This window comes from Anabas testudineus, chromosome 22, assembly GCF_900324465.2.
Source record: "Anabas testudineus chromosome 22, fAnaTes1.2, whole genome shotgun sequence".
In the NCBI taxonomy this organism is placed as follows: Eukaryota; Metazoa; Chordata; class Actinopteri; order Anabantiformes; family Anabantidae; genus Anabas; species Anabas testudineus.
In genome coordinates this window covers 17728856-17741239 of record NC_046630.1, presented here as the reverse complement: position 1 = coordinate 17741239, position 12384 = coordinate 17728856, and the positions used below count along the sequence as shown (strand labels likewise).

Sequence of the window (12384 nt, the reverse complement as noted above, 5' to 3'; positions counted from 1 at the left end):
GACTGGTGTGCCCCCACTGCTGCTCACAGGGACGGCACACCTGAATGAAGACGCTCCGCCCAGTGAGATGTTGACCTCATGCTTTGTAATCTCTTTATCTGTGCTGCTCAGCCTGCGTCTAAAGGGGAGTTAATCTCTATGGGAACATTGGGTAACACTGTTGCATAACATTTCATCTTCACAAACACCCAGAGATCAACCTTAGCTGCATAACACAGCCATTTTCCCTACACAGGTGTGTTCTGCTAAACCCACTAAAGAAAAGCATTCAGATTACATCTACTGTAGATACAGATACATGTGCACGTTTTTCATCTGTTACAAATGCCTGGCCCCTTTTTTACCCGATGTAAGACATTATGACAGACCTGGAGTAAAACAGGATTAGCGTCACGACACCACACACCTTAATCCTTTATCCATCCATGATGCTGAAGCATGTGGCCAGTTCAGGACTGTCCACTGTCTTTGTGAGTGATGGCTCAAACAGACCCGCCCCCCCCCCCCCCTGTGCTGCTGGCCACCAATGTACAGTATTCTCTCAGAGAGGAAGGAGAAGGAGAGCAGCGCTCTGCTCACGGGAAATTGTTTTGGCACAAACAGAAGCAGACTTCAGCATGTAAGTGAAGAAATATCATTTTTATTGGTGCTGCGGGCCAAAAGGAGGATGTTCTTTCTTTAGTTCGATTGCTTGCACTGGATTCTATGGCTGCGTATTGATGCAAAGCACCAATTTGGAAACTTGGTAAGAAAATATGATTGTTATTTTCTATACTTTATACTTCATATTTAACTTTATATTTACATTTCAGCAGTAATTCAAGGGTGGTGTATTCCTGTACATATATATGTATATATACATTTTTTAAAGCTTTTTTTAACCTGTTGACTGTGTTCATGTTTTTTATTGATGAGGGATGACGTAGAAATGACTCAACCCTGTTGTCATATTTTTTTGAAGATGAGCTTACCTCCGCCCTGCTGCAGAAATGCCTGGAGGCCAGTACCAGGTGATGAGCACCAAGTTCCACCACAGCCTGTACAGCCTGACGGACAGCTCTGATGCCGGCCCCGAGGATGAGGAGCCCGAGGCCCCCGTACGCCTCACCCCTCTTCAGAAGCTCACAATGGACATGTGCAAGGATGAGAAGACCATCAAGGAACTGATTATAGGCCGCAGGGTGGGCTTCTACAAGGTCCGTGGAGAGATCGGCCAGGGCACCTTCTCTAGGGTCAAACTGGCTTTTAATGCTCTGACAAAAGGTAGGTGACCATAACTTCAAGCCCAATCATCTGTCCTCTGACCATCAGTCCCATTTGAACCATTGACATGAAACTCATTCCTTATTATCCATTATCATTCAAACTGTCACTTCAGGAATGTCTTGGTTAATTGTTCCTGTTTACTGTGACCAATTGTTGACCACCAGACTTAGTGTCTCCACGTCTCTTTATTTGTCACTCTTGTAGACAAAGTGGCCTTGAAAATCCTGGATAAAGCGAGGCTAGACAGTCAGGCCCACCGTCTGCTCTCCAGGGAGATCAGCAGCATGGAGTCTCTGCAGCACCCCAATGTGATCCGTTTGTACGAGGTATTGGAGACACCAAGCCGTCTTTACCTGGTGTTGGAATACGCAGGAGGAGGAGACCTGCACAACAAGATCTGCAACGAGGGAAAACTATCTGATAACACCAGCAAGATCACTTTCGCCCAGATCCTCTCTGCCATCAAATATATGGTTAGTAACATACAAACAGGTCACTCATTTCATTCTTATCTTTTTCATTCTTATCTCTTTGCCCCTGGAATTCTGTTTCCTAGATTGTGAGGAGATCAGTATCAGTTTAATGTTTGTGTAATCAAAGATTTGCCAAAGACATGCTCATTGATCCCCTCGGTTTTAAAGCTATAACAGCTCCAAACCCTGAGGATCAGTTCTTTATAACTATTAAGTGAAAGGTTATCACAACCAGTAGAACTGATACCCAAGACTTTGAAACGACATAGAGTGTTACTGCAGACTCTGTCATCAGATCTGTTTTACTGTGCAGCACAACATCAACATCATCCACCGGGACCTGAAGGCCGAGAACGTTCTGTTCACCAGCAGCAGCTGTGTGAAAGTGGCTGACTTTGGATTCAGCACGCGGGTTTCAAACCGCAGCGTCACCCTCGACACCTACTGTGGCTCGCCACCTTACGCTGCACCAGAGCTCTTCATGGATGAGTGCTACCTGGGGCCCCCAGTGGACGTGTGGGCCATGGGGGTCCTGCTTTTCTTCATGGTGACTGGCACCATGCCGTTCCGAGCTGAAACCATGGGCAAGCTGCGGCGCAACATCATCAAAGGCATCTACACCCTTCCTCCCTGGGTGCCCGGCCCCTGTCAGAGGCTCATCAGGGGCATCCTGAAGCCGGTCCCAGCCGAGCGCTATGCTGTCGACCAGATGCTGGGCTGCGATTGGCTCTTACCTGTGGAGTTCCCCTGGTCGTTAGTGCCTCCTGAACCAACAAACGCTCTGCAGAGCCTGCTGGAGTCAGAGTGCAGGGACCTGGAGGAGGAGGAGGAGATCAGGAGCTCACTGGAGGAGCTCGGCTTTACCACACAGCACCTACAGAACAATCAGCTCAACGACAGCCGCAGCCCCGTCACAGGGGTTTATCGAATCCTGCTGCACCAGTCCCAGAAGAGGAGGGGCTGCGACAGTCCACCAGTGGTCCGAGGTATGGTGAGGGACCCTAAGAGAGAGGGGCTCCGGGCCTACAGGGGTCTGAGACACACCTCCAAGTTCTGTGTGCTTTCCTAACAGACTGTTATGAGACGTTTGAGCCCAATTTTTATACCGACCTCTTTTATATATGAATTTGTTTTACTTTGTTTCATTGCAACGTTTTTGGCGTAGCTCTGTGCAAATGTGAAAGTGCCTGAAGAAATAAAAGGAAGCAAATAAAAGATTAAACTTAACTAAATTGATTTTTACTTTCCACATTATATATATATGTATATATTACTGTTATTGTTATTTTCATCTTGAATCCCGAATTTGAATGGCCTGACATGAGAGCATCTAGAAATTTGAAGACGAAAAGTAAAAAAATTCTGTTAAAAGTTTGTGAAATTGTCTTTATAAGTTGCAAAATAAAACCTATGTGGTTGGTTTTCTATTATATATCCCAGTAACTCTAACCCTCCTTTATGCATTTTACTTTACTTTAAATAATTGGAGTGTGAACAGGGGACTTTCATCCATTTACACCAATCGTGTCTTTTAAATAAATAAAAAAGTCTTATTATGTATGAAAAGATGAATAAAGTGCTGTAAGAAACTGATGCGTCATGCATGTCTGTGTCATTGTTGAGGCTCAGGGCAGGTGTCTGCTGCTGCACCCAAACAGAGCTGATCTCGCGTCTTTGTGCTCTGTTTACCAAAGTTTCACTCGTGCCTGAGAGTAAATAATAGTCCCGACAGCAGCTGGCAGGACGCCAGATGACACTCAGGAGCCCCCCTCTCCTCTCCACAACCGCTCCAAACCGGCCAGACCCGACCCGGGTGCCCCCTATGGCACTGGAAAGAGCCAAACCCCCCCCAGCTCCTCCCAGCCCTGCCCCGGCCGACCCCCACCCACAGGAAGCGGCAGATGGCGCGGCGTGGCTGCGGAGACATCTGCAGCAGAGACAATAGGAGCTCTGTGCGGGCCGCTGGAGCTGACAGGCCCGCAGCTCCGCCATTGTGCGCTGCGCCATACACATGCAGATGAGGTCCGCAGGAGGAGGGACCGCAGAGGGTGTGTTTTTTTTTTTTTTTTAACTTTACGGACACCAGGGAACAGATGACAGGCCTTAGCGCCTTCCATGCAAATTTGGCTGAGTTTGACACTTTTGTTTGCCTCCCTCCCCTCCCTCCATCCTCTCTGACCCCCTCACCACCTCCTCCATCCAAAACACACACATAACTCTTGGCAGCTGGGCAAGAGAAAGTGAAGAGACACAACACCAAATAATCTTTAGTTTAAATTTTTTATTGAGCCTTTTGCACACATACAGTGTCTAATGTGAAAGTGGAAAGACATCAATTCACTTATTAATAACAATATTCCAACTTCAAATCTATTATGCTTAACATTTTGTTTTCAGTAGATCCTGAAACGTTTCTAATGCAGAACTTTATATAACTTCATCTTATAAAATCGTTTAATCTTTAACATTAACTTATTTCAGCCTTTTTCTAAAGTGAAACCTTTAGAGATCAGACTTTTCTCTTTTTTTTTTCTTATGTTTCTTGCAATATTTGTTCTCCTTGTTAAATTTCTAAAGTGAAACCTTTAGACAATTAAGACAACTCTGGAAAGTGGGAAACATTTCTGCTGACTGCAACTGATGTAATGTTGCTCAGCAGCAAAGAGGACATCTTTAAAAAGTCCCTTTTTAAGAAGGCCTCCTCCTTAGCACCGCTTCTTCTCCTGCTGCGCGTGCTTCAACGTGCGACATTTGCTCTGTGGGACCACAGGACGCAGAACTCGCTTCTCCTTCCTCTCCAAACCTCATCCGCACAAAGAATGAGGGTCGATGTGTCGCTCTCGTGGCATACCTGACCTCGTTCACATAAAGAATGAGAGTCATCTTGGCATGGACGGGACAAGAAGCGACGGTTCACGGGGGCCCTCCTCGGGCCGGCGCCGTGCTGCCTGGATGGGATTCCTCCTCAGGAGAATCCAGGGATGAGAAGAAACAGGGTCATCCTGTTCATAAGGATGAGTATTTCCAGATAATAAGCTTCACAGCAGCTGTGCAACAGAGGAGCCCAGGCCCGGATCAACGCTCGGGGAGGCTGATCTCGGGAACCCAGTCGTTCAGACGCCGGCTCTCCTCGCAGAACAGGTGCAGCTTCTCCAGAGCAGGGTCCTCCCAAGACCCCTCAGCTGGGTTCTGTTCAGACAACAGGAGGAGAGAAGCTTTAGTCACACGTTTCTTTCAGACAGACATCACATAAGTTTCCTTTCTCAATAATCGGACTCCTTTTACTGAGCTCTACGTACCGTGATGAGGACGCAGTGAGCATCTTCAAGCTGCTCCGTCTTGTCACCAACAATCTCAGCCAGACGCTGCATGTCGCTCACTCGGACGATGCTGATGTCGTTGTCGAAGCAGAACGACTGGATGAGGGTGAAGTGGATCTGGAGAGCGATGTCACACTCAAACTCCTCGTCCATGGCCAGGACACAGAAAGACACGCTGTCCGGATCACTGTGGGGAAAAGATAAAAAGATAACTTCTTTAGATTTCATTCAATATTTGACTAAAGTATCGGAGGATTGAGTGAAAATGCTGTAAAGTGTTAATCAGCAGCTGAGTCTCATACTTACAGGTTCATCACTTTTGCGCACTCGTAGACACCCACGGTGAGGGAGTCGTTGTCTTTGGCGGACACCAGAACCTCCTCCAGGGCTTTGCCGGCGCACTCAGCGCGCTCGGTGGGTTTCTGAATCAGAACCTCCTCAAGAGTCATGATGAAGCTGATGAAGATATTCCGCAGAGGGAGAGCTTTAGAAAGGCTGGTAGGAAGAGTAAATCCGAAAGGGAGCAGAATGCTGTCAGAGCCGCAGCCTTCTCTCTTTTATACCCTGCAGCTCTTGCGGCGCAGTGAAAGCGGCTGCGCCCTGATTGGCTGAACCTCAATGGTGTATTGGTATGATAATGCCATTGTCACACTTCGGCTCGTGGCAGATTGATGGGGGTCATCGAGCCACGCACGCCCCCTCCCCCACTGCTCTCTGAGCAGCAGCAGCAGCAGCAGCCTGGTCTGAAACTAAAAATAGCTTAATGTAAAATAGAAAGAGTTTCACATTGTTGCTTTACAGTTTCGCGCAAATAAGAGAAAACGCAGCAGGTGAATCTGACTGCAATCTGATGCATTTGAGTGCACTGGTGAAGCTCTTACAAGCTTTGATTCAACTCTTAAAGTGCATAGAAGCTTCTTATTGTCTATTCTGGAAATGCAAAAACTAGTTATGAACACTATGAGCCCCGTAAACCAGCCATTACACGTGGATAAATAAATAAATGACAGAGACAATCCAGAAACATCACACTGTTTATGTGCGTTGATGCTTTTTTTTTTTTTTTTTTTGCATCTTGCAGAGTTTTGCTGATTGTATTTCAGCAGCAACATGGACAAAGTGTGAACCCCCCCACCTCCTCCTCCTCCTCCTCCCCCCCGAGCAGCAGAGAGAAAGGGCAGGTGGATGATGCCATCTGTGGACTGTGGACCGGCCATAAAACGGGCTCATTGTGCACACAGAGGCCCTCCATTATCACAGCGGCCATACAAATGCAAATGACCCGCGCGTGCCAGAACGCTGCGTGTTGCTGCACAATCTGCACTGCTGGCCCACGCTGACCACGTGGCCATCAGCTGGCCAACAAAAATCCTCGCTGGTTCTCTTTTATTTATTTACTCTGGGGAGTTCAGGAGCGGCACGGGCTGAATTCTCTAGGAGAACTTTTCAGGGTTTACGCACCGTGGTTCTCCACTGGCTGCAGCTAGATCCAGCAAATGTGCCCCACTGTTATTTTATGTGAAACCTTTTTCTACTCTGATGAAACTTCTGCACACGGCTTATTTTGGTTCTGTTAAGTATGTGGTGTGCAGCACTAAATGTTTTTACGCGTGGCTTTAAATAAACATGTTTTATTTTACGCACGGCTCTTTTTTTTTATCCAGTTTGAATGATCAGTTTCTCAGTTTCTCCACAGCGTGCGTATTTGGAGATACTTAAGCTGCACAATAATACAAAACATAAGTAGCAGCAGGTCAGGCCTGCTGCCACTGCTGCGTAAATGAAGGGGGCTGGAGTGGAGAGGCGGTGCAGGAGACACAGGTTGGCGGTGATTGATTCAGCGCTATTGTTCTGCTGAAGGCAGAACGGCAGATGGAGAACTGTCGCTATGAGGGACCCCCCTCCCTCCCGCCCTGCCTTTCTCTCTCTCCTAAACCCAGGTCAACCCCGACCCCAGGGTGCGCCGATCTTTTGTCAGCGAGTCTGCACATTATCCAGCGTGTTGTCTGAGTTTTGATTAAATTTGAATGCCAAAGAGGAGATCGTAGGATCTGAACGTTGTTATCTCCAAAAGATGTGTGTGCCGTGTGATGGCAGATTAAAATCACTTTCAGTTTGAGTTGTAAACACGTGCAAGAATGCAGAGAGCGTGTTTGGCTTCACAACAACTCTCTTATCTCTACATTATTGCAGCAACACGCTTTGTTTATTTCTACAGCGCTTTCCATTTTCAGCTGCAAACCCCTCAGCTGTCCAGAGGCTTTTTTTTAGGGGGGTAAAGTTTGATTAAGATCCAGCTGAGTGAGATTCAGTTGAACTATTTTAGGAAAAGATCAGCTTGCATGGCCACAGGCCAGGCGCGTGCAAATCGATACCGAGCCATTGTTGGAGAAGTACATCTGCCAGACGGTGGCCTCCTCGGCGCAGCGCGACAGGTGTTGCTGGTCAGAGCTCCTTTCTGGTGACCTGCGGCGACTCACCAAAGCCCTAAAACCCCTAAACCCCTTTGTGAGGATGGAGGGCTGTTTGGATATTTGGCTTCTAGTGTGGACAAATACTACTTGGTTTTAGGGAAATGAGTGGAATAGGCCAGTAAATATAGTAGAAGTAGAATAATTATTTCATTTCAGTGATCAAATGAGTGATAGTGAGTCATGTAACATACTCAACTCATTACACTTGCGTGTGGTTTTGCTAAACGTCTGCGTTTTGGATTTAGTTTCACTGAAAAGTCAAACTGGAAAACTGCAGCAATCACGCTCAGCAGGTGCTGCGTGACTTCCTTTGTCCCCCCCCTCACCCCACCCCACCCCACCCTACCCTGGGGACAGATGGTGTGTCTCCGTTGCTATGGAGAGTGATGCAGACAGAGAGATAAAGCACGCAGGCATCTCCAGATGCCACGCGCCTCAAGTGAGGACGAGCTTTTTACGCATGCAAAGCAGCGGCGCGTGCCACTGTCCAATCTCCAAACAAACAAAACAAAACAAAAAAGTTCACAGTGTGAAACTGGTCACGAGTCAAATAAATGTGTCAGTAACATTAATATGGAGGATAGATCAGCATTAGACTGCAGAAAACTGTGTTCTACTTTATGTATATGTACATTTAGCTGCTTTTCTCTAGTCAGCCATTGACTTCCATTGATTTCAGTCTGTGAGTAGAACAAATCAATAAGCTCCCAATTCGTGCCTGAGTTGTGTGAGCATCAAGTCTGCAAACTTTTCTGTCAGTTACCTTATTATTATACATCGCTATCAACCATATTACAGCATAAAAAGCAGAAACTCCCACAAGCTCCTTGTTTACTGTAATGGATCACAGAGCTCTAGCAGCTTTTGCAGGAGTTTAACTTTCCTGTGCTACTCCAGACGGCCATTGACTCTCATTTTTTTTTGCTGTACCGTATGACATTTAATGACATTTGCTTGAATTGTGTAATCAACAGTACAGTCAGAGTTCTATAATATTACATGATGGTGTAAGTTGAGTTTCGTATATAAGTGCCTGTTTTATAATCAATGGCTGAAATGGAAAAAAGTTACATTAAAAATTGAGCTATTAATTGCGTCCAATTAATCCCAACCTCTGAGGACTATGCTGACACCCAGTCAGGTCTTCATGTGTGGTTTAATTATTCCTGTAAGCTAAAAGAGTCATTTAAAGGTCAGAGTGTTTCTGCATCCAATCCTTTCAACCAAAGCTGCCCCCAACTTTTTTAGACTTTCTATAGGCACGCGTCTCTGTGGGTGTAGCGGGGGCTGCAGGCCTGTTCTAGCCTTTGTGCTCCAAGCAGCCAATCAGGGAGTGAGCGTGTGCCGGGTCCTCAGTATAAATGTTGGCTCATTCAAGGAAACAGCACAAACACTCTTCTCTGAACTTTCTGACCACATCAGCTGAACTGTTAGCAGCAACACAACCATGCAGTCTCCTGGAAAATCTTTGAAGGAAGCTCTGCTGTGTGCTCAGAGCGAGGATCGACTCACTGTGGGCGTCTATGAGAGCGCTAAAATTATGACTGAGTAAGTACACTGAACACAATTTAACAGGACTTTGGCATCATGTTCAAAAATACCAGACAATCTGAAGGCAGCAGCTAACAGGCAGTGTTTTTTTTTCCACAGTGATCCGGACAGCGTGTCTTTCTGTGTCCTGGCCATGGACGAGGAGTTTGAGTGTGACATCGCTCTCCAGATCCACTTCACCCTCATCCAGTCGTTCTGCTTCGACAACGACATCAGCATCGTCCGAGTGAGCGACATGCAGCGTCTGGCTGAGATTGTTGGTGACAAGACGGAGCAGCTTGAAGATGCTCACTGCGTCCTCATCACGGTACGTAGAGCTCAGTAAAAGGAGTCCGATTATTGAGAAAGGAAACTTATGTGATGTCTGTCTGAAAGAAACGTGTGACTAAAGCTTCTCTCCTCCTGTTGTCTGAACAGAACCCAGCTGAGGGGTCTTGGGAGGACCCTGCTCTGGAGAAGCTGCACCTGTTCTGCGAGGAGAGCCGGCGTCTGAACGACTGGGTTCCCGAGATCAGCCTCCCCGAGCGTTGATCCGGGCCTGGGCTCCTCTGTTGCACAGCTGCTGTGAAGCTTATTATCTGGAAATACTCATCCTTATGAACAGGATGACCCTGTTTCTTCTCATCCCTGGATTCTCCTGAGGAGGAATCCCATCCAGGCAGCACGGCGCCGGCCCGAGGAGGGCCCCCGTGAACCGTCGCCTCTTGTCCCGTCCATGCCAAGATGACTCTCATTCTTTATGTGAACGAGGTCAGGTATGCCACGAGAGCGACACATCGACCCTCATTCTTTGTGCGGATGAGGTTTGGAGAGGAAGGAGAAGCGAGTTCTGCGTCCTGTGGTCCCACAGAGCAAATGTCGCACGTTGAAGCACGCGCAGCAGGAGAAGAAGCGGTGCTGAGGAGGAGGCCTTCTTAAAAAGGGACTTTTTAAAGATGTCCTCTTTGCTGCTGAGCAACATTACATCAGTTGCAGTCAGCAGAAATGTTTCCCACTTTCCAGAGTTGTCTTAATTGTCTAAAGGTTTCACTTTAGAAATTTAACAAGGAGAACAAATATTATTTTAAAAAAGGTTTGAAAAGAAATATCTAAAGGTTTCACTTTAGATACTAAACATTGAAAGAAAAAAAGAAACCATTTAAAAAGTGTTTAAATGAGAAATTAATGTTAAAATTATCTTGATTCTTAAATGGAAATGAGAGAAAAAAAAATCTGGAAACTAAAAACTAAGATGTGAAAGTAGTTCTTCCTGAAGGTTCCACTTCAGCTTTATTTGTGTCATGTATCTGATTTTATTGTACTACAGTATGAAAGTCTAGAAATAAAGTGTTTGAAGTCAGTATCACTCTCTGGTTGTTCCCTGACACTTTCATCTGATGTTCTGGGTTTGACTTTCTGAGCCCTTTTAAAGCTCCTCTACTTCCAAATTGGAGTCTGCATTGTCTGCATTAACATACACACGTTCACATATCTTATCATCTCTACAAACACACTTTTGATTTGGAATATCGTTCCAAGAAATGTACAATACTGAACCAAAACTAGTGAAGTGCTCTGTAGAGAGAAGAGGCAACAAATGACTTCTGAAGTCTGTGATGAGGTGGATCCATCATGCAGTTTTCTTTATTGTACGACCCTCGTGTTTTGACTTGCAGCCTTTGTCAGGTTTGCATCACACTTTTTTACTTCTCCATGCTTGGAAGCAGGAATCATCCAGAAAATATTCACTGTGCTTCACTTCTTCCACATTTTGTAATGTTACAGCCTTATTCCAAAACGAATTAATTGCATTATTTTTCTCAAGATTCTACAAAAATACCACATAATGGCAAAGTGTAAGAAGTTTCCTTGAAATATTTGCAAATGTATTAAAAATAGAATAAATGAAAATCGCATGTACTTGAGTACAAGTGCCTGAATTCTCTACTTCACATGAACCCGTAGAGAATAACTCTAAACATCTGTTCAGAAACATCAAAATCTGAATATATTATTGTACACGTTATACATTTAGAGAACCAAATTTAAAGGAACAGTCCAACATTTTGGGGAAACTCCTTCAAGAGGTGAATAAGAACATTTAAGATAATAAGAACATAGCATAAAAATATCGTAACGAAATCCAAGAAGCACTAAGTTCATATGTGCCCTTTAGATCCGCTCTAAAAGGTATTATTCTTCAATAGAATCACAAAAAACGAATCTTCAAATAGTGTCAAATGACCATATTGTGATTAATGTAAAACCTTACTTTATTTTGTCTCTAAATAGTTGATTGCATGTGTTTCAGTGTCTTCTAAAGCCTGATAAAATATGTGTAAATGTACAAATCAATGTGTATTTTTGTGCTTTGTGAGTTGACAATGCTTTAGATGTTTTGTAGATGGAGTGCGAGTGTGGAAGAGACACCTGAGTAACAAATTCAACCTACCAGCTCGACTACATCCCACTAGATGAACACAAGATGTGAGAATAAACTGGCCTTTGTGACTAAGTTAAGCACGTTCTGGATTTAGCTTCATGTCTGAAGCACACACACAGAAGAGTGGCAGCAAGCTTCTCCTTTAATAAGAGAGTGAATAGGTGCATTTTCAAAATGTCAAAATGAGCTGGAGAAATGTTTGGAGCCAGTTCGAAGATCAGTTAACAGCAACATGTCAAACTGACTTCAAACTGAAGCTGAAGCTTCACAAAGATGAACTTTTGCTCCTGGCACACGTTGCTTTGTCTTGTCTTTCGCTCATTCAGGAGGCTTTTGTGTGTTTGGATTGTAAACTCCAAAGTCACTCGGACCCGCGTGTTGCATGTCACTGCGATCTATTGTGAAGTCAACAGCTGGTGCAGCCTTTACGCCCCCACCGTGACACGCACCAGCACGCAGACATGGCTGCGACCTTTTCCTTTCACTCTTTCACTCGAAGTGCCCATTACAACCTGGTTTGATGCTCACACACATCTTATCAGCAATTTGTTTTGTTAACCATAATCCACAAACAGTGCAACAGAGTGCACAGTCCTGCTGTACTCCACTGTGTTGCACACTCTCATGTGCACACACACACACACACACACACACACACACACACACACACACCTTGTGTCGAAAAGGGACAAAAAAGGAAAAAAAAAAAAAAAAAAAAAGGCAGCAGCCCTTTAAATCTCCACAGAAACCAGCACTCACTCCATCTGCTGTCCAATTTAACGACCAAGAGAGACACAGAGGAGGAGACCATGTGCCCGGCACAAGCCTGCTGCCATTCAGCCATTCAGAACCAAATCCTGACTAACAACAAGAGCACC

At 45.3% G+C, this 12384-nt stretch overlaps 3 protein-coding genes across 3 annotated transcripts; 2 read left to right on the top strand and 1 right to left on the bottom strand.

Annotated features, from left to right (window-relative positions):
* Positions 1-551: 551 nt before the first annotated feature.
* Positions 552-3310, top strand: si:ch211-22d5.2 (serine/threonine-protein kinase NIM1). The gene is made up of 3 exons (XM_026340563.1): positions 552-1263; positions 1471-1739; positions 2053-3310. The coding sequence occupies exons 1-3, from the start codon at positions 990-992 to the stop codon at positions 2806-2808; spliced, it is 1299 nt and encodes a 432-aa protein (XP_026196348.1). The 5' UTR covers positions 552-989; the 3' UTR covers positions 2809-3310.
* A 1155-nt stretch (positions 3311-4465) lies between these two features.
* Positions 4466-5566, bottom strand: gadd45gb.1 (growth arrest and DNA-damage-inducible, gamma b, tandem duplicate 1). The gene is made up of 3 exons (XM_026340564.1): positions 5366-5566; positions 5039-5246; positions 4466-4928 (listed from the first exon to the last, which is right to left on the bottom strand). Exons 1-3 carry the CDS (start codon positions 5506-5508, stop codon positions 4815-4817), a joined length of 465 nt encoding a protein of 154 aa, XP_026196349.1. The 5' UTR covers positions 5509-5566; the 3' UTR covers positions 4466-4814.
* A 3408-nt stretch (positions 5567-8974) lies between these two features.
* LOC113148770 (growth arrest and DNA damage-inducible protein GADD45 gamma-like) lies at positions 8975-10065 on the top strand. The gene is made up of 3 exons (XM_026340565.1): positions 8975-9081; positions 9184-9391; positions 9502-10065. The coding sequence occupies exons 1-3, from the start codon at positions 8981-8983 to the stop codon at positions 9613-9615; spliced, it is 423 nt and encodes a 140-aa protein (XP_026196350.1). The 5' UTR covers positions 8975-8980; the 3' UTR covers positions 9616-10065.
* Positions 10066-12384: the final 2319 nt, after the last annotated feature.